At 35.0% G+C, this 27500-nt stretch overlaps 1 protein-coding gene across 14 annotated transcripts in view; it reads left to right on the plus strand.

The window, feature by feature from the left end:
- Positions 1 to 27500, plus strand: part of FOXP2 (forkhead box P2) — a 585514-nt gene that overhangs the window by 550324 nt on the left and 7690 nt on the right. For all 14 annotated transcript variants that reach the window (XM_057504682.1, XM_057504685.1, XM_057504683.1 and 11 more), the window contains 2 exons: positions 1 to 33; positions 796 to 959. The exon at positions 1 to 33 is cut by the window's left edge and continues 37 nt beyond it. In XM_057504682.1, coding sequence (XP_057360665.1) covers positions 1 to 33; positions 796 to 959 — 197 coding nt within the window. The remainder of the gene's footprint in view (positions 34 to 795; positions 960 to 27500) is intronic.

A 27500-nucleotide genomic window follows, 5' to 3' on the forward strand; every position in this document is an offset into this window, starting at 1 on the left:
GGCTATGGAGCAGCTCTTAATGCCAGTTTGCAGGTAATATTAAATGACCTTTCCATTATCCTTGCATTTGAATATTTGGGCTTTTTTTTTTTCCATGGCTTCCTATTAAGGTGAGATTGTGATTGTTCTTAAGAGTTGCTTTATCATCCAAGTTGTAGTACCTAGTACTGTAGAAATTACTGGTTCTAATTCAAGCTACTTTTGATGTGAAGAAGCAAGAAGGACACCCTGTGGCAAAATCTGGAACACTCGGTTTTCCTGCAAATGCTAGATTGATAAAAGCTTTTGCAAATGCATGTGGCTATGCATTAATATTTATCCAGGCTGTCGTAAATGATTTCACATCATAGTGTTGGGGAACATGGTGCTTGTGGCAAAAACTTTAAAGTTTAATTATAATATATAATTTTTATACAGAGGAGGCAAATGTCAGGACTTCTTTATTTTGAGTTAAGTTCTGGTCATTTTTAAAAAGCAGAGCAACTGCTTATATTATCTTGGAGTTTTCACTACATGTGAGTATTCATTTCATTTTATGGAAGGCTGAAACATTAGAAAGTTTGCTGGGAGAACTACTATTTTTATTTTCTCATCACACTTAATTTCCTTAGTATTTCTGCCATGAGTTGCCAAATAAGAATCTTTTCTTTCCCATACATTTTATTTAAATGCTCCTAAAAGTTACATTACTAAAATATCTACATCATGATTCAAACCCATTAGAAGATAACATGCTTTTAAAATTATTTTATAAGGCATTTCAAAAGTTGTTTTATACCCCCTTCATTTCACTAGGCTGCCTTGGCTGAGAGCAGTTTACCTCTGCTAAGTAACCCCGGACTGATCAATAACGCATCCAGTGGCCTACTGCAGGCTGTCCACGAAGACCTCAATGGTTCCCTGGATCACATCGACAGCAATGGGAACAGCAGTCCAGGCTGCTCACCTCAGCCGCACATGTAAGTTGTTACCAGACTCTGTAAAGAGAAGGGCCTATATACATGTGCTTCTAAAATTCGGTATTCTTCTGAAGTTTTTAGTGGTATATAAGTAAAAAATACAAGTTTAAGTAAAGTTACATTGTACCATGTTCGTGATATGTGTATCAAAATTAGTTTTAATACATCTTTTAGATTCTCTCCTATGTCCTTTAATTACTGTACCATCAGTCCTCTACAAGTTCTTAGTACTACTAACATTCTCTTGTGTGTGAAATGGTGTCTAAGATGACTACATCTTATGGGTCATTATCACAGTTTGGTTTGTGTGGTGCAATAAAAATATTCATGATGGAATAAGTTGTCATAATTTTTACTACTATTACAGGTCTCTAAACCATTTATGAACTGTAGTCAAGATATTACCCGTTTTTATAAACCGTAAAATACAAAGTTTAACTGTTACCCACAGTTTACATAGAAGCTAGTAAAGTGTAACTTTTTGCCTGTCTTATAAATCAGTGTAATTACATATTCAACTTTAATTACTGGTGCATCTGTATTGGCAAGGCTTATATGTTATATTTTATGCAAGACTACGATTCCTATTAATATTTAGCAGCTAACTATATCATTAATTACTCTAAAATCTTTCCCTTACCATCTTTTTAATGGAGCTAAGAGTAGACGTATTAAAAATTGATGTATTGTGGATTTCAGAAATGTGTATGACACTTAAAAAAATGTCTGGCCTTACTCAGTAGGCAGAACATATCAGTTTCTTGTTTACTAAGAAGTATTGACCCTGGTAGGACTTGGAATTCAGAGGGAAAAAAATAGAATCTGAATGATGAAGTGTATACACCATTCAGTTGTTAGGATGAGTCGTGACTTAGGTCCACACTTCCTAGAGTTAAATATAATATACTTTTTATTTCAGGTTATTGAGATAAAAATAGTATTTTCTCTCATTTTTACATTTTCTTCCTCTATTTCTGCATTAAATATCTAGTCAAAGACCTGAAAGAGAAATGTGGTCTTTATGTGTGCCTATTTCCATTTGACCTTTCACAGGATATTATTTTTGTTGACTTTTTAAACATCTTATCCTATGTGACATATTAATGTCTTTAAGATCATGTGCTTAATTGCTTTATAGCCCTTTTACTCTTACCACCTTTGTGAAAAACACACTGTGAACGTTAATGTGTTTTATCAGGTTCCAAACCATTACTTTTTCAAAATGGAAAAATTTGTCTTTTGGAAGTGTCTTTAGATGTATTAAATAATACAAAAGAAGTAATAAAACTCGAAGTAGAAAGAACATGAATATATGCTCTTGAGAGTGGCTGTGCTCTAAAACAAGGAAAGTGAGCAATCAGACAAAAGTTTTTATATCCCTGCTTTATCCGATCAGCCAGGCAGTGGGTAGCTTGAGGCCTTATACTTCCAGCAGTTCTCCTGAGTATGCTAATGCTTGATCCTGTATAAAATGCTAAAACAATAAAACTTTAAAGAGCAAACAAGAGTTAGACCCTGTTTCCCCCTTTAAAAAAAGACCTGTTTTAGAGAAATGAAAGACATTCATAATAAAAGTGTTTAAGGTGTTGATGTAACTCCCTGTGCTAATATGCAGTATGTAGTGGTTGCTATGGACCATATATAGAGGATATGTAAAGAAGTATTTTTTTATGTAAGTGTCCGGTGATAAGAATATTAAAATAAAAAATTAATGACTCAATAAAAGAGTTTATTAAAAATTATATTTTAAAATCAAATAATAATTGGGCTAAATTACAGCATTGATAGGTCAGTAATATTGTTCATTTAGCAACTGCTTTTTTGGATTCATCTTATTATTAATTTAGTTACAGTTTAATTGTGACTATCTCAGAGGAAAATAGAGTATGTGTAAAGCAGTGTATAAAAATTGTGTATTTAATGCCTGATGTACTGCCACTATGGGTTTATAAAACTAAAATGTTCATAGTCAACATGTACATTTTATGCTTACATGAATCAGTGCATATGAAAAATATAAAATATTTGTCTGCTTTCCATAGAGAAAAGGAAAGCTTCCCTCAGCTTGTTGGAAGTAGATTTCAAAAAAGATATAAATTAGAGGAGGACCAAATCACATCCTTTCCTAGATTATATAAACTATAATCAAATTTTTAATTGTCTTGTAAAATATTGACTCAACATTCTTTGAATCTTTTTCTGCTGCTATCATTAATTTTTTTGTATATTAGATGTCAAATATTATTGATGGATGTCACTTCATTATTCTGTATCTTCATCTTACAGAGTTTTTAGGTACTTAAAGTTAGGCGTTTTATATACGTTATGAGGCAAAGGAAAAAGACCTAATTCTCTCAATCAAAATTTGGCTACATATAATTGAATGGACTTCAGAGTACTTTGAGAATTAAGCAGAAGTGAAAGAATTCTTATAAAACATTTAGATAACATACTTCGTGTCCTGAAATGAAGTCGTGGTACTTGTTACTATTGTTTTTGAGGAGGATCCGTGTGCTGATGCAGTAGTTATGCTGATGTAAATGAGGAGGACAAAGGCCTGGTGCTATCACTGTTTGGGTTTTGGTGACAGATTGTAGGGGGTCCAACCTCAGGTCAGCACTCAGTAGCTGAGGAGTTTTCATTCTTAGTTTTATCAGCTGAAAATGAGGCAAGTAATAGTAATACCTTCCTCATAGGATTTTTGCAAATGAAGTAAGTGCCTAGAACACAATAACTGTTCCCTGTGTCCTTCATAATGTGTACACAGTTACCTCGTTTACATTACCTCTTGTAACACCTCAATGTTACTATAAATAAAACGAGAAGTAATATTAAAATATTTTGGCATTTTAATACCTTTTTTTAGGCATTTCATACATGTGTGGTTGGTTTCCTTGATTGTCCCTTTTCTTTTCCTCCTACCTCTGTCATTTATAATGCATGAAGTAAGCAGATCCATAAAAGTGAAACTGTGAGATAGGAACCTGTGGTAGGTAGCAGGTTACTCAGAGTCAGCATGATAGAAGGTATCTTTGAGAAGAGAAGATGTTACCTGAGGTTGTAGACAATGAACAATGAGAACAGAATACAGGCAAACCTTGGAGATGTTGCAGTTCCAGTTCCAGACCTCTTCAATAAAGCAACCATCACAATAAAGTGAGTCTAGTCACAATGAAGTGAATTCTCAGTGCACATAAAAGTTACGTTTACACTCAACTAGAGTTTATTAAGCATACAAAAGCATTATGTGTAAAACCACAATGTATATACGCTTAATTAAAAAATGCTTTATTGCTAAAAAATGATAACCACCATCTGAGATTTCAGCAAGCTGTAATCACCAATCACCTGGAATCACTAATCACCATAACAAATATACAAATAGTGAAAATTTTGAAATATTGCAAGAATTACTAAAATGTGATACAGAGACACAACATGAGCAAATGCTGTTGAGAAAATGGCGCTGATAGCTTTGCTGTACAGAGGGTTGCCACAAACCTTCAGTTTATAGAAAACACAATATCTGCAAAGCACAATAAAGGAAAGCACAATAAAACAGGGTATCCCTGTAATACCAACCCAGAACAGGGACCCATGATATATGCCTTGGAAACATTGAGATTAGATTTGACAGGAATTTAGGATATTTTTTAAAAAGAAAATAGAATTTAAGACTATATGAAGTGGGACCAGACTGTTGAGTGTCTTAAATAATCAAGTTATGATGTTTGTTTTAGTCAGTATGAGCATATTAATGTTATGAGCTTGAGTTTCACACTATCAGAGCTACGGTTAGGAAGAGTAATCTGAAAGTGCACTGAATGAACCATATTTGAAACTCATGAATATAGGATGTTCTGGAGTTGGGAAAGACTTGAAACAGAAGATTAAGATTCATTCATGTAGTATTAGTGTTGCCGGGTAACTGCATCTGGGGAGGTCTCTCCCTGCTCACTAGGTGAAGCATGAGAAGAAACTTCAACCTGGACAGGGGTGGGTTCTTGACTTTGGATGAGAAAGAATTCTCGAACAGGTCGGATGAATATAAGTAAGTAAGGAATTCGTTAAACTAAGAGCAGGGAATGGCAGTTGCCTTGTAGGCAGCAGAGAACAGGTAAGTGCAGAGGGAAAGAGGGAAAGTTCTCGGCCTAGGGCAGATTTCCTTGCCAAATCTTGAAGCCAGGGTCACCTGGCTTCCTGTGTTTGCTTGGATCTACACAGCATAGGGACTAGCCCCTACCACTCCTGGATTTTGGAGAGCCACGGAGCACAGGATGGAGTAAAATTATGTTCTGAGAACTTCTCAAAGAAAGGAGATTTTCAGGTAGGCTACTAAGAGCAGATTGTACAGCTGCAGTTTTGTCTGGGCCACTCAGGTGACAGAAACATGCAGGTCCAAATATGAGCTCTTGGCAGCCCCTTCCTACTTATCAGGAGTAAAGTGGAAACAAAGTGAAGACTTGGAAATAAAATGAAATAGCAAAGAGACAAAATGAAATAATTTGAGCAGTGAGAAAGCTTTATTTGAAAGTATGCACTTAAAAGAAAGTGTGGGCATCCTCAGAGAGGAGATGCACTGAAAGTTTGGAGATTCTGCCTTTTAAGGCTTTCAAGAATGGGGCAAAGGGTAATGGGGAGGTGGTTGGGCGTAGGCTTGACTTATGGTCTCAAGATCCTTATCTCTGATGAGATAGCATTCCTCCAGCTAATTCTGCTAAATAAATCCAAAACAAGGAACTTATAATCTTGTTCTTTTCTAAGATAGTGGTTACCCTCAGGTAGTGGGGACATAATCAGTTAAGACTGCTTGCCCTGCCTCAAGATGGGCTGTTGGGTTATTGTCTGATTGCCAGAGAATATGTTAGGAATCTTACTTCTCAACTCTGTGCTTTTTAAAATGCGATCTTAGCCTTAAGATGGAGTCCTTCCTGTTCTTCTTACCATACTGTTTATAGCTCAGCATTTTTCATCATAGGCAGGAAAAGTTAATCAGGATGTTTGTTCCATGTCCTTGCCCTATCTCATTAGTATCTGACTTAAGTGCAACACTGGGTATGGAGAGCAAAGAATTGCTACAAGAAATGCTGTGGAAAGAAATAACAGAACAAACCAATCAATTGAATGCTGGACAGGACAAAGAGGAGAGTTAGGAAATCATAGCAATTTTAAAAAAAGAAAAGAAATAGAAGACGTAAGAGGACAGGCTCAAGCAAGAAAATGAAGAGGTCAGCATTCACTTACTGAATCGAAGAACATAAAATTGTTCAGATTCAGGAAAAAACAAAGCTGATACTTTTTTCTGTTTAGTCTTTCTATTCAACTCCAAAATAGTAAAATCTTACATAGTAGAATATAGACATATTCCTGATACTGGGAGAGAAAATGTTTTGAATCTTCTGAAGAGTGGAATAGGTATGGGTTAATGCTGCTTATAAATTAAATTTGGAGAACAAGAGATGCCAAATTACCATCCATACTCTTCAGTTTGATGCTCCATATTTAACTCTTTTCCTCCACTCCAGTTTTTACTCTTAAAATGCCCTGAATGAAGGCTTTTGCCAAACTAGTGCATTCATTTGACTTAACTATTTGTCATTCTGCCCTTTCCTTTTTCTGCTTTTCATCCTCTTTCCCTTACCTGAGTTCTACCTTTCCTTACTGAGGGCCTAGTCCTATTTTCCCAAGATGCTTTCCCAAGTAATTTTGCTGCTAGGACCTGCACTTTGCTTCACACTTCTGAAGGTCTTATTCTTTCTACGTTATCTGCAACTAACAGAGTATGTGTGAGTACATGTGTGTCTTGAATATGTGCATGCTCATTTTGAAGAAACCCCTAGCTTAAGGACAGAGACTATATTTTAGATATATTGCAGTATATGAAACCCCTAACACATTATACCATACAAAATTAATCATTAAATAAGAACATGATCCTGATTATGAAGACTTAAATAGAAGGTGATGGTTAATTTGAAGTGGTTTGACTTCATGAGGTAATTCGACAATACCAAAATCCAGGATTCTTGTAGAACCATGAAAAGGGAGAACAAGAGATTTTAGGAAGAAGAGATACTTTAAAATAATGTTCATCTTCATGAGGGAGCTAAGAGATATTTCTAAATATTGGTAGATTACACTTGAGAAGTTTTATTTTTTGTTTTAATTATTGAGGTTAATATGTATTTTATAACTGTTCAAATTTATGTGACTAGACTATAACAGGCCCCTTCACTTCATTTGTGATTATCCTCCCAGACCTTGTTAAATTTTATTTATCTTGTTGAAGCTGAATTAAAAAAGAAAAAATAAATTGACATCAATGTTCAAGGAGATTTTAGCAAAATGTAGGAAAGGTTAAAGTTAGGTGGACTGATACAGATTCTACTTAATAATTTTTGTAACTGTTGTGACTCCTTTCAATCAAATAGGTTTTTAATTCTTGTTTTTTTCCTGTTGCTGATGGAAGAGTTCTAGAGCCATCATAGTCTGAACAACTGTTAATGGTACTTTATTTAAGAGTCTGAGCTGAGTAATCATTACAGATTATAATGCTCTCCCTTTATGCACTTCAGTGCAGATATTCCCTGATTATCTGACTTCAGAGTTCTGTAGAATATGGATAAAGTTACTATAGATACCTATTTTTATATTGATTTTTACCCCTTAAGAAACTGCTCAAAGATTTAAGATTGATGCTGTGTTCAGGTGGAAATAATTTGAACTTACTCTCTTTTCCTATATATTAGACTTAAATGAATGAAAAAGAGAAGAAAACATTCAGAGTAGACCTGAAAGGTGAACTCATACTGGTAGAGTCAATCCATTTCCTGCCTTCTTCCAAACCTGAGACAAAAAGAGAAATTTAATGACGTACCTGCCATATTTAGTTCACCTCAGTTGTTTCTTTGTTTTTAAGCAATTGTTTTTCCTTGCTCTTAATAAATTGGCTCAGATTTGTCTTTATTCTCTTGTAAAAATGTTAAATGAGCTTCACATTTTTATACTTTCAAATTTTGTTACTGGAGATCAAAATGAATGTTCTTCCTGAGCTGGTTTTGTATTGAGGGCTTTATGCACAAAACCTTCCATTGTTATGTCTTTCCCCTTTCTGATTATTAGAGTCTCCTACTGTTGAGTTTTCAGATCATTTATATCATTTCTGAATTCTCTTAGCCTCTATGTCACTTTAAAGTTCTACTTGCTAATATTCTATATTAGTTGCAGGTGATTATTATTTTCTCCTTCTTATTAAAGCAATATTTGAAGTTTGAGAGTTAATGATCTATATAGAATCAGAATGTTAATATGGATCATACAAGACTAGAAGATAAGTTTGCCTTGTCCTTAGAAGTCAAAATTTTAGGGTAAGGAAATCAAAGGCTGAATGCCACATAAAAGTGCATAGTATTATTTCAGGACCGCAATGGAGAACACATTAATCTTTTTGATTAACATGTTGGACATATATTCTACATGCCCCAGAACTTTTTGTACATTTCACATCCCAGTCATCTTTACAACACCCTTTTACCTCTTGAGAATTTCACTTGTTATATCATGCCAATAGTAGTCTTCAGCCTCTCCTGGCAATATTTGCAACCAAAGACAGCTAAAAGGAACTTTCATACTCCCATTTTGTAAAACAGTACTGATATGTAATATAAACTGTGAATTCTCACAAAACATGATGAGAATACTCAAGTGTATATTACCTTTCTTCCTTCTATTCTCTTTGGCTGCCCTAAGATTTAAATTGCTATTTGTAGGCACATGTAGAATTTGCAGATCCTACACCTTTTCTGGTGATAGTTGATATAAAATCCCTACAGATTTTAGATGTCCCTGTGGACAAAAGAATTTAAAATTGGACTGACTGAATTTCAGAGGAGAATAGTTGAAAATGACTGACAATTTGAGTAAGTGTAATGTTCTCTGTCATTGTTTTCATGCCTGTTAAGCCTGAACTATTTTTGCTTGTATTTTGGATCACTAAGGTGCCTTAGGAAGCTCTCTAAACTTAAAAGCATGTTTTTTGTTGTTGTTTTTTTACATATGTTCTAACAGATTTTTTAATTCACAACTTTTTAGTAACCTGTAATTTTTTTTTCCCCCTAACATTTCTGGACCTCATAATTTTTGTTCTGATTTAATTCCTTTTTTATTCAACCTCTAAACTTTTTCATTAACTTTGCTAGCTAGCTTTGAGAGCTCTTTCCAAATTGATTGTAAGAATTTAGGATTATGCCAGCTCTTTATCATCTCATCTTTTTTTTTTTAAGTGTAGCTCAGTAGCTGCTGTTCTTTTTCACATTATTCCAGTCCCCATATGTGGCACTTGCAACTCATTCTAGTTCCTCTTAATAAAAAAGATCCTCCCAGAGGTACAGTGCCTTCAGCTGAAAAGTATTGTATACCCACTGTGCCAATTGTGGACATTTGTGGGTTCCTATAGGGTTTTGAAGAATTTTTATATAACTATACAGATGATATCTGACATCCATGGTATGAGTCCCCACAATCTAGGCAAACTGTATCAGAAAACTTTTAGCTGACAGTATTGTAGCTTACTGCTTCTGTTTTACATCTAAATAGAATCTTTGTTAGAAAGGACATCTTCATTTGTACTAACACTAGTTGAGTCTTAGAAGTTTCCTTTCTCTACGAGTCAAAAAGTCATTGACTGAATTGTTAAAAAATGAATATTGCTATTCAGTATTAATATTTTCCTATTTATAGCACCAGGAAAAGTGAAGGTTTTTACATACTCATGTGGTTTTTTTATTCATCTTTTGACATAGGGCTTGAGAAGTGGATGTAAATTAGGCATTTTATGATTAAAGATATTTATTGTGTACAGTCAACTGTCATTTCAGAATTTTACTTAATGAAAAGGTAATTTTTACATAAGAAATTATATTTCAATATATGTTAAAATTACATGCATTCTTACTACTTTGACAGAATTTAAAATTGATCATTCACATAAGTACCACAAATTTACTTGAATACTTTGGCACTGATAAACACAGTTTAAAACTTCATCTCAGGGTTCTAAGATTTTATAAGCAGTTTCTATCATTAGGATAAAATTAAATAATTTATGTAAAGAACACTGATCAAATAGTTTAACATAACTAGTGGACACTAACATTCTTTAGTTTGCTCAACATTATCTTCAACTTTGAAGACTGAAAATGGAGCAACATCAGCAAGACACTTTTTAAAAGGTGGGAACAAAAGTAATCATTGGTCACACAGTATTATTTTACTATCAAATTTACATTTGCAGCATCAAATCTAAAGTTCCTTTTGTTAATTAGCAGGTTGAAGAAGAGCATAATGCACTTGATTTAGAATAAAAACTAAATACTGTTTTTACCCCCTATTCCATTCTCCTGTTTGGAACTAAGAGAACATGACTAGGCTTATTCAGGAGAAAACTGAACATTGAGTTAGTCCTCATTAATTTGAGCAAAAGAATAGGTTCAGTACAACAGCCCATCTCAGAGATTAGATTGATCTAATGACATGAACCATACATAGTCCTGATAAAGAGCAGTCTCTGTTAAGATATCCAATACACAACTTCACCAAAAGCCAGCTGGGGATGGGCAGCATCCCATCAAGGTAATGTAGACAAAGGGAAAAAGACAACAGTCCAGAAAAATGGTTGAGCCACATAGTGGAGGGCTAGCTGCAGCCATAGGGCCCAACTATCAGATATTGAGGTCAAGATCTTCAAAGAGCCAGAAACCAAGTTATCTAAGAGGGAGTTAGAGAGAAACAGGGACATGCACTTTGTGTACCATTTATACCCATACTCACATATTGGACTGAAACCTAATCCAAGAAAGAAGGGAGAAACACAATTTTTAGATGAATGGTTCAGAGAAGTGGATGGATCAGCACCAAAGCTGCAGCAGTGGCCGGGTGTCAGGATAACAGTTTAGGCTTTCTTTAATTTCTCTGGCTTGTAGATTAGAGATCTAACACTCTTTAGAGTCATAGCTGTATGTTTGTTGAAAAGTTTCCATTAATGAGACACAAAATGAAATGTTACTAATTGCATTTCAACAAAGCAACTATTTTGATCCTGAGATTGGGCACAACCTATTTTTACTTATCAATGATCAAAATAATTAGATCTATATTTTCATTTTAATATAGCTGTTTGGGTCACCTCTTTTTTTTTATTAGTTTGATTTTGGTATCATTAATCTACAATTACATGAAGGACATTATGTTTACTAGGCTTCCCCCTTCACCAAGTCCCCCCCCACATACCCGTTCACAGTCACTATCCATCAACATAGTAAGATGCTATAAAATCACTACTTGTCTTCTCTGTGTTGCACAGCCCTCCCCGTGCCCCCTCACACTATACATGTTAATCACAATGCCCCCTTTCTTTTTTGCCGCCCTTATCCCTCCCTTCCCACCCGTCCTCCCCAGTCCCTTTCCCTTTGGTAACTGTTAGTCCATTCTTGGGTTCTGTGCTTCTGCTGCTGTTTTGTTCCTTCAGTTTTCTTTTGTCCTTATACTCCACATATGAGTGAAATCATTTGGTCCTTGTCTTTCTCCGCCTGGCTTATTTCACTGAGCATAATACCCTCTAGCTCCATCCATGTTGTTGCAAATGGTAGGATCTGTTTTATTCTTATAGCTGAGTAATACTCCATTGTGTATATGTACCACATCTTCTTTATCCATTCATCTACTGATGGACATTTAGGTAGCTTCCGTAACTTGGCTACTGTAAATAGTGCAGCAATAAACATAGGGGTGCATCTGTCTTTTTCAAACTGGAGTGCTGCATTCTTGGGGTAAATTCCTAGAAGTGGAATTCCTGGGTCAAATGGTATTTCTATTTTGAGCATTTTGAGGAACCTCCATACTGCTTTCCACAATGGTTGAACTAATTTACATTCCCACCAGCAGTGTAGGAGGGTTCCCCTTTCTCCACAACCTCGCCAACATTTGTTGTTGTTTGTCTTTTGGATGGTAGCCATCCTTACTGGTGTGAGATGATATCTCATTGTGGTTTTAATTTGTATTTCTCTGATGACAAACGATGTGGAGCATCTTTTCATGTGTCTGTTGGCCATCTGAATTTCTTCTTTAGAGAACTGTCTATTCAGCTCCTCTGCCCATTTTTTAATTGGATTATTTGCTTTTTGTTTGTTGAGGTGTGTGAGCTCTTTATATATTTTGGATGTCAACCCTTTATCGGATCTGCCATTTATGAATATATTCTCCCATACTGTAGGATACCTTTTTGTTCTATTGATGGTGTCCTTTGCTGTACAGAAGCTTTTCAGCTTGGTATAGTCCCATTTGTTCATTTTTGCTTTTGTTTCCCTTGCCCGGGGAGATATGTTCAAGAAGAGGTCACTCATGTTTATGTCTAAGAGATTTTTGCCTATGTTTTTTTCTAAGAGTTTTAAGGTTTCATGACTTACATTCAAGTCTTTGATCCATTTCGAATTTACTTTTGTGTATCGGGTTAGACAGTGATCCAGTTTCATTCTCTTACATGTAGCTGTCCAGTTTTGCCAGCACCATCTATTGAAGAGACTGTCATTTCCCCATTGTATGTCCATGGCCCCTTTATCGAATATTAGTTGACCATATATGTTTGGGTTAATGTTTGGAGTCTCTATTCCATTCCATTGGTCTGTGGCTCTGTTCTTGTGCCAGTACCAAATTGTCTTGATTACTGTGGCTTTGTAGTAGAGCTTGAAGTTGGGGAGTGAGATTCCCCCCCACTTTATTCTTCCTTCTCAGGATTTCTTTAGCTATTTGGGGTCTTTGGTGTTTCCATATGAATTTTTGAACTATTTGTTCCAGTTCATTGAAGAATGCTGTTGGTAGTTTGATAGAGATTGCATCAAATCTGTATATTGCTTTGGGCAGGATGGCCATTTTGACGATATTAATTCTTCTTAGCCAGGAGCATGGGATGAGTTTCCATTTGTTAGTGACCTCTTTAATTTCTCTTAAGACTGTCTTATAGTTTTCAGGGTATAGGTCTTTCACTTCCTTGGTTAGGTTTATTCCTAGGTATTTTATTCTTTTTGATGCTATTGTGAATGGAATTGTCTTCCTGATTTCTCTTTCTATTAGTTTATTGTTAGTGTATAGGAAAGCCACAGATTTCTGTGTGTTAATTTTGTATATTGCAACTTTGCTGAATTCTGATATTAGCTCTAGTAGTTTTGGAGTGGAGTCTTTAGGGTTTTTTATGTACAATATCATGCCATCTGCAAAAAGTGACAGTTTAACTTCTTCTTTACCAATCTGGATTCCTTGTATTTCTTTCTTTTGTCTAATTGCCGTGGCTAGGACCACCAGTACTATGTTGAATAACAGTGGGGAGAGTGGGCAACCCTGTCTTGTTCCCGATCGCAGAAGAAAAGCTTTCAGCTTCTCGCTGTTCAGTATGATGTTGGCTGTGGGTTTATCATATATGGCCCCTATTATGTTGAAGTACTTGCCCTCTATACCCATTTTGTTGAGAGTTTTTATCATGAATGGATGTTGAATTTTGTCGAATGCTTTTTCAGCATCTATGGAGATGATCATGTGGTTTTTGTCTTTCTTTTTGTTGATGTTGTGGATGATGTTGATGGATTTTTGGATGTTGTACCATCCTTGCATCCCTGGGATGAATCCCAGTTGGTCATGGTGCATGATCCTTTTGATGTATTTTTGAATTTGGTTTGCTAATATTTTGTTGAGTATTTTTGCATCTACATTCATCAGGGATATTGGTCTGTAGTTTTCTTTTTTGGTGGGGTCTTTGCCTGGTTTTGGTATTAGGGTGATGTTGGCTTCATAGAATGAGTTTGGGAGTATTCCCTCCTCTTCTGTTTTTTGGAAAACTTTAAGGAGAATGGGTATTATGTCTTCCCTGTATGTCTGATAAAATTCCGAGGTGAATCCATCTGGCCCGGGGGTTTTGTTCTTTGGTAGTTTTTTGATTACCGCTTCAATTTCATTGCTGGTAATTGGTCTGTTTAGATTTTCTGTTTCTTTCTGGGTCAGTCTTGGAAGGTTGTATTTTTCTAGGAAGTTGTCCATTTCTCCTAGGTTTCCCAGCTTGTTAGCATAAAGGTTTTCATAGTATTCTCTAATAATTCTTTGTATTTCTGTGGGGTCTGTCATGATTTTTCCTTTCTTGTTTCTGATTCTGTTGATGTGTGTTGACTCTCTTGTCCTCTTAATAAGTCTGGCTAGAGGCTTATCTATTTTGTTTATTTTCTCGAAGAACCAGCTCTTGGTTTCATTGATTTTTGCTAGTGTTCTATTCTTCTCAATTTTATTTATTTCTTCTCTGATTTTTATTATGTCCCTCCTTCTGCTGACCTTAGGCCTCATTTGTTCTTCTTTTTCCAATTTTGATAATTGTGACATTAGACCATTCATTTGGGATTGTTTTTCCTTCTTTAAATATGCCTGGATTGCTATATACTTTCCTCTTAAGACTGCTTTTGCTGTGTCCCACAGTAGTTGGGGCTTTGTGTTGTTGCTGTCGTTTGTTTCCATATATTGCTGGATCTCCATTTTAATTTGGTCATTGATCCATTGATTATTTAGGAGCATGTTGTTAAGCCTCCATGTGTTTGTGAGCCTTTTTTGCTTTCTTTGTACAATTTATTTCTAGTTTTATGCCTTTGTGGTCTGAAAAGTTGGTTGGCAGGATTTCAATCTTTTGGAATTTACTGAGGCTCTTTTTGTGGCCTAGTATGTGGTCTATTCTCTATGGAGAATGTTCCATGTGCAATAGAGAAGAATGTGTATCCTGTTGCTTTTGGATGTAGAGTTCTATAGATGTCTATTAGGTCCATCTGTTCTAGTGTGTTGTTCAGTGCCTCTGTGTCCTTACTTATTTTCTGTCTGGTGGATCTGTCCTTTGGAGTGAGTGGTGTGTTGAAGTCTCCATGCGTTGAATTCTCTTTCCTCCTTTAATTCTGTTAGTATTTGTTTCACATATGTTGGTGCTCCTATATTGGGTGCATATATATTTATAATGGTTATATCCTCTTGTTGGACTGAGCCCTTTATCATTATGTAATATCCTTCTTTATCTTTTGTTACTTTCTTTATTTTGAAGTCTATTTTGTCTGATACTAGTATTGCAACATCTCATTTTTTCTCTCTGTTGCTTGCATGAAAAATCTTTTTCCATCCCTTGACTTTAAGTCTGTGCATGTCTTTGGGTTTGAGGTGAGTCTCTTGTAAGCAGCATATGGATGGGTCTCGCTTTTTTATCCATTCTATTACTCTGTGCCTTTTGATTGATACATTCAGTCCATTTTCATTTAGGGTGATTATTGAAAGGTATGTACTTATTGCCATTGCAGGCTTTAAGTTTGTGGTTACCAAAGTTTCAAAGTTAGCTTCTTTACTATCTTACTGTCTAACTTAACTCGCTTGTTGAGCTATTATAAACATGGTCTGATGACTCTTTATTTCTCTCCCTTCTTATTCCTCCTCCTCCCTTCTTCATATGTTGGGTCTTTTGTTCTCTGCTCTTTTTAGGAGTGCTCCCATCTAGAGCAGTCCCTGTAGGATGCCCTGTAGAGGTGGTTTGTGGGAGGCAAATTCCCTCAACTTTTGCTTGTCTGGTAATTGTTTAATCCCTCCTTCATATTTAAATGATAATTGTGCTGGATACAGTTGTCTTGGTTCGAGGCCCTTCTGTTTCATTGCATTAAGTATATCATGCCATTCTCTTCTGGCCTGTAGGGTTTCTGTTAAGAAGTTTGATGATAGCCTGATGGGTTTTCCTTTGTAAGTGACCTTTTTTTTTCTCTCTGGCTGCCTTTAATACTTTGTCCTTGTCTTTGATCTTTGCCATTTTAATTATTATGTGTCTTGGTGTTGCCCTCCTTGGATCCCTTGTCATGTGAGTTCTGTGTACCTCTGTGATCTGAGAGGCCATTTCCTCCCCTAGTTTGGGGAAGTTTTCAGCAATTATTTCTTCAAAGACACTTTCTATCCCTTTTTCTCTCTCTTCTTCTGGTACCCCTATAGTGTAGATATTATTCTGTTTCAATTGGTCACACAGTTCTCTTAAAATTCTTTCATTCCTGGAGATCCTTTTATCTCTCTCTGCATCAGCTTCTCTACATTCCTGTTCTCTGTTTTCTAGTCCATTAATGGTCTCTTGCATCGCGTCCATTCTGTTTCGAAGTCCTTCCAGAGATTGTTTTATTACTGTATTCTCCCTCCTTAGTTCTTGCATATTTCTCTGCAAGTCCTTCAGCATGGTTATGACTTTTGTTTTGAATTCTTTTTCAGGAAGAATGGTTAAATCTATCTCCCCAGGTTCCTTCTCAGGGGAAGATGTAGAAGATGTCGAAGCTGTCTGGGTTAGTCTTGTCTGGATCAAATTTTTTTGCCTTTTCATGTTGATATGTACAGTGGTGTGCTATTGATGTGTCTGTCAGCTGGGAGTGTCAAGACTCTTTCCACTTGGCTCCTGGCTTTTCTTTCCTGGGACAACTGCGACCCCTAGTAGCTTGTCTTGGGCAATTGCGTGTAGACTGGGTCTCTGTATCTTGCCCAGCCGGTATGGAGGAAGCTCCCTTGCTGAGGGCGTGACCAGCCTCAGGCTGCTGCTCTGCTATGGCAGGGCCCCAGAGTGGTAATGGATGGGGGTCTGTTTGGCTGTTTACCTCCGTGAGGGGTCTCAGAGTTGTTGCCCAGGGGGTTAGTGCGCCCAGAGTTCCCTGGAATTTCCAGCTGCTGGACTGTGACCCAGGATGCTTCCGTCCAGCTGTGTGGTCCCTGTCCCTTTAAGACTTTCAAAAAGCACTCGCTTTTCTTTGTTCCAGGGGCTCCAGCTGCAGGACCCACTCACAGGTCTTACTGTCCTGCTTCCCTAGTTTCCAGCACCCCACTCATGCACTGTGTGTCTGTGCTCTGGTGCGGGTGGCTGGGGCTGGGTGATTAGCAGTCCTGGGCTCCCTCTCCCTCCCAGCTCCGACTCCTCTCCTCCCGCCGGGAGCTGGGTTGAGGGGCCTTGGGTTCCGCCGGGCTGCTGCTTGTATCTTACCCCTTTCACCAGGTGCTGGGTTCTCGCAGGTGTGGATGTAGTCTCGCTGTTGTCCTGTGTCTTCTGGTCTCTCTTTTAGGGATAGTTGTTTTTGTTGTATTTTCAAAAATATATGTGTTTTTGGGAGGAGATTCCCACTGTCCTACTCATGCAGCCATCTTGGCTCCACCCCCCTGGGTCACCGCTTTTTATAAATCAAGTAAAATGATGAATCTTAAAGTATTTTGTTGTTGTGTTTTTTTAATCAGCACTGCAACAAAACTCTATAATCATTTGGGAGTAAGCCTTCAAATCATGTAAAATATGATTTTTTAAACAATGTTGCATAAATTTGAATAAATTTTGATATAATGCCGAAGGTAAGGGCAAGAAATCTTAAGAGAAATTTTGATATACATATATATGCATGCGATTTATAAAATTATGTTTCATTAACCTTCATCTACCTTTTCATTACATTTCTTAGAACTTCTGTTGACTTTAAATGAAACTTTGGAACTCCATCTCGAGGTCAGAACTATTGGGATATAGGATAGAATTATAAACTGAATCCTTAAGACTGACAGTGTATCTTAGGACAGAAACTTTCATTGCAGTTATCTGAGAATAATATTCTTTTGCAATCAAATACTAAATGGCTACATTTTTTAGAAAATAGAATAAAGGACTTTAAAATATAATAGGATTAAGTTTGTATTCTGACTTTAAGATGGAGAGTCTGTTTATCCTTAGGCAGGGCAAAATGGTATAGGAAATTTAGGGCATTTTCTAATTATATTCTCAATAAAGCAAACTATACAATTTGTATATGGAATGAGAAACATTTGTTCACTCCAATTTTTCTATTCCCTTTTAATGGTTACACATTTCTGAGAAGAGTAATAGTTTCCTTTCCATTGAGAGATAAACAGATTTTTGTCTGTTGAACTGGAATAATGGTTCTGAGTACCGTCCTAAAGGCAGCTATGTGCAAACTCATCCAAATCAAAACAAAGCTCAATTCATTCAATGCTACAACTTTTGTGGCAAATGTTATTCTAATTTATAAAATATAAGACAATCTTGAAAAGCAATAAATTGGAAAAAATTGAACCATACTAGTAAAGATGTTTCATAATTTCTTAATTGATAAAATAAGAGCTAATTTGTCACTTCTAGTTGTTTTTAATTCTAGTTTTTTTAATGGCCTTATTCACTTCTATAAATAAGATAATTAAATATTTCTCCAATGTGTGCTTGAATGTACAGAATAAAATCTAGATTTTAGTGGAAGAAATAACGATTTATCCTTTCAAAAAAGTAAAATTGTAAGAAGAATTAAGTAAATAATTTCTTCATGGATGTGTAAATAACCTTAGTTATTTAATTACTCATATAGCCTAAGATCGTCTCTCATTTTATAAAGTAGTAACAAAATGTTTTCTTTTAAAATTTAACTTTTCCATATGAAAATTTAGTTTTTATTAACTTATTTCTGTGACATGTTAGACAAATACTTCGTAAACAAAGTATTACTCTAAAAATTATAAACATTTGAAAATCATAAAGTGTTTCTCATTTCACCTGGACTTTATACAAATGGGGATGACTAAACTTGGAATCTTTATAAATCTACCATCATATTCCAAATATATCATTTCCTTGTCTGTGTATGTGTGTGTATGTGTGTGTGTCTATATATATATATATATATATATATATATATGTATGCTAAAAGGAAATGAGTAAAATTGAATTTCCACAATCTCCATTTTTCATATATTTTCTAAATGAGCATCAATTAACTTATCAGTGTTCCTTTGAAATGTCTTTTAAAAAACTCTTTTAAAAAATGTTTTGTATGATGTGATTACAGTCTTCCAAGATACCAGTCAGTAGAAGTTAGCTACTCAAAAGTAAAAAAGAAAACTAAAAATTGAGTCTCATGGAACTAAGCCTTTTATTCTTAATAAAGGCTTCTCTGCTTATATTTCAGAATTCATTTACCTCTTCGAAACAGTGATATTTATGCAATAAGCATGAGGGCTCTGCCATTAGCAAAGTTGATCTAATTCAATAAAACTTCAAACACATACAAAATTGCTAAAATGCTAATCATATACTTTGATTTTTTAATGCTCACATACTAGTAATCATTATTATTCATTCAGCAGCTTTGTGCCAGCTATTAAATAGACATTGCAGATAGCTAAAAGAAAATCCTATCTTGTCTAGGTATTCCTTTTTAATTAGAAAAATTGTGATGCTATTTTGTGAAATAGTTAAAACGTATGCAAATCAATGGGCAGCATTAGCCTGTATCAGTACTCAATCTATTCTGATATTTTTAAATGTCATTAACATTTGGGACAAGTAACAATTAGGACATGACAATAAATGAGATAAAGAAGACTTTGTATGATTATAAACATTTTATGTTGGAGTTAACCAGTGTATTCCATGTAACTTAAAGGTATCCAAACTAAATTAAGTAGAAGTAAGGGTCAAGAAACTTTAAAATCAAGGACTTAAACAAATCTGTATTGAGTGGGAAATAGACGCGTTGATTTAAAGGCTATATGAATTTTGAAACATTCAATATGTTTCTTAAAGTACTGTACATGGAAGTTCATTTTACTGGATAAAGATTTCTATATTGGGTCAAATAAATTCAGTTTCCATGGTAAAATTGAAGTATTAGAGCCCTAACTATCTCTGAGGATAGGTTTCTGAGTATTATCTGGGGAGTAACATTTTTTATATTAACAGTCCACAGCTACTGATAGAAGCATGTTATATTCAGGTGCGCTAAGGCAAGGGAAAAGGTTAAAAATTATTCTTGTAGGATTTTTAAAAGGTGTATCACACCTCTTTGTAAAAAGATGTTACTCTTTTTCAATACGTACACTGTATAAAATGTATTAAATTTTTCTCAAATACCTAGGATTATCTAAAGAAAAGTTATAAGGGAATCTTCTATAATAATAAGTAAAACACATAAAAAACAATTTTAATCTAGTTTTACATTTAGTCTTGACTTGTAAATGTTTTTTCATTACCTTAAATTGCCCAGAATAAGGCATTAATTGTGAATTTTCCTTCACAGCATTTGTTAACATCTTTCATAATACTTAAGACTTAAAATTTGTATCATTACCTTCATGGTATTAATAAATACTGTATTTCTGAAAGGCCCAAATTTACCTTGTGCCACTGAATTTCTCATAATGACACTATGTAAATATTGCAATCATTGCATTTCTAAATAAGGAAACACCATTTGTTCTATAGTCTAACACCTATTGAGTTAAATACATTTTGAACATCTCAGTTTAAGAGAACTTTATTCTCCCTTACTCTTTAAACAGGAACAGGCATAGGACCTTTTATTTAGTCTTGAATAAGGAGAAAATGAAGACAGTTTACATTCCTCTAGGCAGTATACTGTGTGATCACAATCTGAAAAGATAAACTTTCCCATTATAATTTGACACTGTAAGCAAACACTAATATTCTGCCTTTCATTTGTGCCTTGGGTACTTAAAAATTTCACAACTAAAGAAGTAACACATTTCTTTAGGCAACAAGTCAGTCTATTAATGTAACTAGTCCTCTGAGTTTTTGATATATACTATTACTGACAGTGGGCTACAGAACTGCAGATTAAACTAGAGTTTAAAAATGAACTGCTACTTTGCATGTTCTTCTAGTAGAGGCATGGCAGGTTGAATGGAGCGGATATGAGTCATTTAAGTCAAAAAGAAAACATTTATTGAGCACCTACTATGTATAACATACTGTGCTGGAAACTGGCAGATGATCCATATGTACAAAGAGGTAAAACTCTTAATAGAGGGATGGACATGTACATAGGTAATAAGAAAGACCAAGGAAAGGAATGAAGAGAGTTATAAGCAAATTTTTAATTTGAAGACTTGAGTGTACACATGCACATGAAGAATCAGAAAAGGCTTCATGGAAGATACAGCTTTGAGTTAGGCTTAACATGAATTAGCTTTTTAGGTTAAAGTTCATGAAATTTTTGATATTTGACTTTTTTGCTTACAAAAATAGCAGTTTTAAATTTTCAACCTAATAGTAAGCAGAGATGAGGAAAGAGAAGATAGGTGCAAAGGATTTGAGGATATGTGCAAAGGTGAGTAAGATATAAAGCATGAGTCTCATTCAGAGAATAGATCATTCCTTTGCCTTGGCATATGCAGTCTGCCTAGAGGGGAACACCTGCAGGATGAGATTGGACAGGATCTGGGGGCTCTTTCTTGGAGTTCATTAATCTCCCAGATAATGATAAGGTAAAGGTATTTGGAGATTCTTAGCAGGACCCTCAAAGGTATGTATGCTACCTATTTTTAAGAAGGTTTACCTCTCTTCTTTTTTGCTATTCACCTCTGGAAATAGATTTTTTTTTTCATTTGAGAGAGTGACAACATTCTATGCCCTTTTCCATTGATATTAAAAGTAAATAAAATTTCCAGAGACCAAGTCTCAATAGCCTTTATAAGTTTATTGCAGCCATTGCTGCTACTAGCATATTAACCATGAAATAGTCTGTAGAGAAATTCATTTTCAGTATCTTCCATAATCCACTTCCTAATATCCAAGCTTTCTGGGATCCACTTACCCTGTTCCCTGATCAATTAAAACAACAAATATAAAGATTCATAAAAATTGTATATGAGTTATGAGCAGTCATCATCTGTTTTAACTTTTAGAGTTTTTGACAGATTTAGGCCCTCCTATCTTCATGGTAGAATATAAAAGGGAGCTGTTTTTCACATGCATATAAATTTAAGAGCAATAGATGCAATACCTTTCACTCCACAGTCCTTAACCTAAGTTCTTCACTACTCTCCACCGTTTCTAAGCCCACTCACTGCCTTAGTCCTGACCGTCATTACTTTTTCCACCGTTTTAGTGACCCCCTAACTGGTAACCCTACCTCCACTGTTCCACACTCAGTCTACACTTTGCAAATTAATCCTCCTAAAACTCTTCTATCTTTTCACCACTATGCTCAGAACCCATCAATAGCCCTTCAGCTGGCAGAGAATAAATTTTTAACCCCATAAAATGCAACTCAAGGGCCCTTCACAGTCTGACCTTGTTCTGCTTTCAAACATATTCCTTTATTCCCAACTCTTTTTTTTCCCATGTCCTCTACACACTCTCAGGGTTCCCACAACACACCTACAATTCTCCATTTTTCCCATTTCCATTCAGAATGCCCTCTCCTCCATCTCTACGAACATATTCACATATTTCAACACCTACCTGAACTGCTCCCTCCTTACAGAGCATTCGCTGACTGTATCACCAAAAGTAATACCCATCACATTCTGCTTGTGACCTACGTTACTTGAATATATGTCTTACTTCCTCTATTAGACTGAAAACTCTATGAGAACAGGAAACATTGTCCATATGATCCCTAAATAAGCCCAGTGGTTTTCACATAATATTTATTATTTTGATTTATTTTCACTTCCAATAAGAATTAACTTTCATCCTCTGGAAGTATTTCCATTTCAGTTACTGACTTTGTATACCTCCTTGATAGGCAATAGCAACAGACTCTATGTCTCTCGATCACTCAATACTTTCCCTCCAATTAGCCAAAGAAGTTCCAAATAGCTTTCTAATTCTCCCCAGTGTAAATTACATCAAATTAGGAGGAGACTGTGACTTTTTTTGAACAAGAAACATAAATCAGTGCTTTTCAGCAGTAAATAGTAGGTAGTGGACTAAAAGGAAGAGTTGAATTAGAAATCTTCTATTTCATGGAAACAACAATTTTCAAACTATTTGCAATAAATTTCTGGATTCTAGTTTGAAGGAATATCATTATTTACAAAATGGATAATTTGCTTTAAAATCAAAGATGGAATTATTTCTGAATCTACTTCAAGAAATATGACACATTTTACCAGGTTTAGAAGAACTACTAAAGTGACTCTCAAGGCAAACATGTTTACTTCCTATTTGTGCCCTTCTGTGGCAAAGATTTGTCCTCTTAAGTCTTAATAATACAAATGCTTGGCTTGTATTTGCTGCCCAATAAGTACATGAACAGCTGGGGTCTCAGATCATCCAGTCCAGACTGGTAGATCAGTTAAAACTAAGTCGACTGGTTAAAAATAAGTCGACTTCTTATCCTTTATTCAAGATCTCCCAAATGTAACAATAAAAAAAATTGGTGATCCCACTAGCTTTGTTGTTCGTAAGTTAAAAAAAGAAAAGAACCTAAGTCCTCATCATCTGTTACCATCTGTTTTATTCCTGGAAGCTCATTCTATTTGTTTGAAGTAGCTTCTAATTCACTTATTAAGGAGTCTATTAAGAACTGCAGTTTAATATGAAAACACCTCAAATTGTAACTGAAGCACGCAGTGTATGTATTTCAAATCAGTGGGGGAAAAAATGGCATGATGGATGTCCAAGCCATCTTCAAACCCACAAGAGTTTTATCACCAGAATAGTCATGAATTTCTCTCTTTTGTTCATCTGAACTTGCTCTTACTTTACAATCTTTAAATAATTCCATTAGGACTACATATTGGGATTCTTCTTAGAGGCAAATAATCTCTCACAGCTGTTAACTTCTTCTATATTAATTGCTACTATTTTTAGTACACTTATGGCTAGCAATCTTGTAGTTACTCGAGTACATATTTCTCCTTTACTAGACTGCAAGGTCTTTGATAGATATTAAAAGCCACCACAGTGCCTTATACATAGAAGGTACTCAATAAACTTTTGTTAAATTAATGATTGGCAAAGGAGATAATGGTAATATGTTAATTGGCTTTTTCTGTCAAAGTGAGATTGATGCACTTTACTTCACTACAGACACAGGGGACTTGACTCAATCCAGAGCATGAAGGAATCTTTGGCAGAAAAATGTATTTTCTAATAGGCTTATGTATATTGCTAGGTCTCTTAAAATTTCCATTTTTTAGTCAACTTTATCTACTTAAGATTTCTCCAGCTGAATATATATTATCAGACTTCATAAGCCCTTATGTGCATAACAAATGTGATATAGGCCTGTACCTTCAGTGCATGTATATTAATGATTTTAGTGACAAGTAATGATGAGGCCTGGGATGGATGGCTTAGGAGAATAGTGTGGGGGCTCTGTGTACAGAGCATTTTAGTGGTGGCCCTTCCACTTTGAAATTTACTTTCCTCCATTGACCTAAAAATGATCTGAGACATGACCTGGACTTTAAGCTTAGTGTGTTTAATATTCAGCAATATGTTAGTAAGTAATTCTTTGGAATAATTACAGTAATATGTTGTATTATTTTGTTCCTTTTATTTTATTACCTTAAATGTACTTTTAAGGAAATGTAGCTAGTCATTGCTTTAATAACCCTAATGTCTGGCATCTGATATGTGGGGCACATATATCTTTGTTTTATGACTTTTCTGATATAGTAATAAAAATCTCACTTTGGAGAAGGGCTAAAATATTTTTAGAGCTAATTAAGCCTGTACAATGTTTAAAAATTAATTTATGTATTGTTACCCTATCTTCCTCCAAAAAGGATTTAGGGTTGTAATTATATCATGACTGTATGTAACATTTATTGATAACTTATAATCCAGGCACTGTTCAAGTGGCTTACATATTTAAAAATCATTTAATCCTCATAACAACTGTATAAAGTAAGGTACTTTATTGTCCCTGCTCTATGAGGAAAGAAAAGGAGGTACAGAGATGTTAAGTAACAATCCCAAGGTCATATAACTAGGAAGTAAAGCAGCCATAGTTCAAATCCAAACATTTTATCTCAAAAGTCACTATATTATTAACCACTTAACCACTGCTGCACAACTGAAGATTATAAATGAGGTACCTAAACTATTAAGGGTTACTTTATACTTACAAGTTAATCAAAATACTAAATACATAAAATTTATTGTATGAAATTACACCCTAGTAACTAAAAACCTTTAAATGATTCCACTGGAGAAAAGGATGCATAACAAAAAATTAATGAGCACTGAATAGAGAAGGAGTTTCTTTAAAGGGATTCCTTTATTTTATTTGAATTTAAAGACATGTTTCTATGTTGGAAAGGAGCACATTTCCTAGCAGAAGACCCAATTATCTTATAGTGGTATAAAACATGGTACCTTGAAGAATTTGGAAAAGTTAACATTATACAAATGTGTACTTTCTTCCAGAAGTAAATTAAATGACTCTCATATTTTGTAGTGGGAACAGGAAAGGAAAGGTATTTCTATTGGCCACAGAAAAGACTTATTTTCCATTCATGCTTCAACCATCCAAAGGTATGTGGATTCCTGTGTTCTATTTCTTTTGAATTGCCATACCACAGGACAATTGAAGACATGAAGCTCTTTGAGATAAAAAATGAGAAACCTCATTTGAGTAGAGATAATCATGATAGAATTTTATCTTTATTGAAAAGGATTCTACCAATTTATAAGCATAGGTACTGTAACTTTCAAGCTATTTTATTTCTTGGGCCATTTAACATCTCTTGCTACTTTTTACCTCTTTCTTAGACACTGTATGGGTAGTAATCAGATATTTTTAAAAACTGAACATTAATAATTATTGGCTTTGGTTTTAGCTTATTTTAGTAAATTAGCAGCCTAACACTTTAGCCTTAAGGGAACAATTTATTTACATCTTTCCCAGATCTGACAACCTTGTTCATGAACTAATTCTGAATGGAAAGGATTCCAGAATACTTAATTCCAGGGATAAATTTTCTCTTTTAGAATTAGTGAAAATGAAACTCTTAATGACTCGATGGCACATCATTTATCCATCTGATCAACATGTATTTACTAGGTGCTTGCTATGTGTACATCTCTCCTACCCTGTCAAGTTTGTGGTCTAGTTGGCAAGGCCTGGTACAACCAGCACTAGAAAGAGTTAAATATGGTCTTTAACTTATTTCTGGAAAAAGATCTCTGTGTATGTGATTAAGGCAACATAAGATAATAGGAATAACAAGGGGACAAAAACATTCTAGAGGCCAACCTGTGTGTACTTATATAAAGTTTGGAAGGTCACTCATTTTCTAATCTATGTAATTGGAGCATTGAATAAAACTGTGTTTGATACAGTTTTAGGATTCAAAGTTCCTACAGTTTTGAGCATCAGAATGATCAACAAAAATTGTTTTGGAGGGTAAAAGTAGGAAGTCAGTGCAAGCTGCATAGGTCAGAGTCTTTAGAAGTAGAGAAAATTGAGTTGGTCCTTAAATAGTAGACAGGATATACATAGAACACAGAGCAAAAGAGAATTTTAGGTTCTGTGGACACCCAAGGGTTGAAGAGGGAAGGAAGCACAGACTAAGTTAGCACAAAAAAGGATGTGGAGTAGGAATTGAGCATGATGTTTTAAGGATGATGTTTGCAGTCTTCTGTAATAGAAGTTATTATTCCAAAATACTGTTGTACATGGGTAGGTTGAGTCCTACTTACTGAGAATTGCTGAGGGCTTATTAGTCCTGTCTCATTCCCGTGTCTCAGTTCAGACAGAGTTTTGTACAAGGTAGTGACATAATGAAATAAATAATCCTTACATATTAAAATTCTTTGCAGATGCAATGGAACATAACTTTATAACGATCCTTTCTTAAAAAAACTATCTCTATGTGTTTGTGTTTTAAAAATACATCCTGTTATTCCTCTTTATCCATAACTTGAGACTTTCCTGTAGGTTCTTTATTCAAATAAAATCCAAACCAAAAGTAATGCAAATGAATCAAGACACTCATATATGGTGGTGCTCCAGCTGAGGGGACAGTGGAAGTGGAATATGGTATTGGGAAACGGAGTCTGATTACGGAGACCTACTAGGTCTTCTCAGAGCCCCAAGAACGCTAAGACACAACAACTACATAAGATGTCTCCCTATATATATATTTAGCTAGAATTATAGGATCCCCAAATATTAATGATTGACGAGGACAATCCTATAGAACAGTGCTAGACATCCATGTATAATATCTTGCCTGCTACTCTGTGTCTTTAGAAATATTCAGCTATTTAAACTTCAAAGTTTTGAATAGTCACAGGTTATTTATGAGACCTAATTTTAAAAAGGTGCTATTATATTAACCTTAGGAGTTTATTTTAATTATTTCCAGTACTGAGGAGTTTAGCATTCATGAAAATGTCCTGAATCCCAGGTTGAACCTGGAAAATTTTAAATGATAAATTCGACTTGTAACAATTATTAAATCAAAACATCATTAAAAAAATAAAACACATTAAATGAATATGAACTTTCACAAGTAATCTTATTACAAGACTTCATTTGTATATTTTAGAGGGCATTTTGGAAATATTCACAATAGATATAATAAATGTTTAAAATTCTGGATGTGTCTCTACATGATACCATAAAAGTGAGTTGGTCCATCTGTCATTTTACTCAAACTATTGGCTAGTTTAATAGAGTGTTTAGTCAGGATAGTTTTTTAATTCAATTG

The sequence above is a fragment of the Manis pentadactyla genome, chromosome 7, assembly GCF_030020395.1.
Source record: "Manis pentadactyla isolate mManPen7 chromosome 7, mManPen7.hap1, whole genome shotgun sequence".
Classification (NCBI taxonomy): domain Eukaryota; kingdom Metazoa; phylum Chordata; class Mammalia; order Pholidota; family Manidae; genus Manis; species Manis pentadactyla.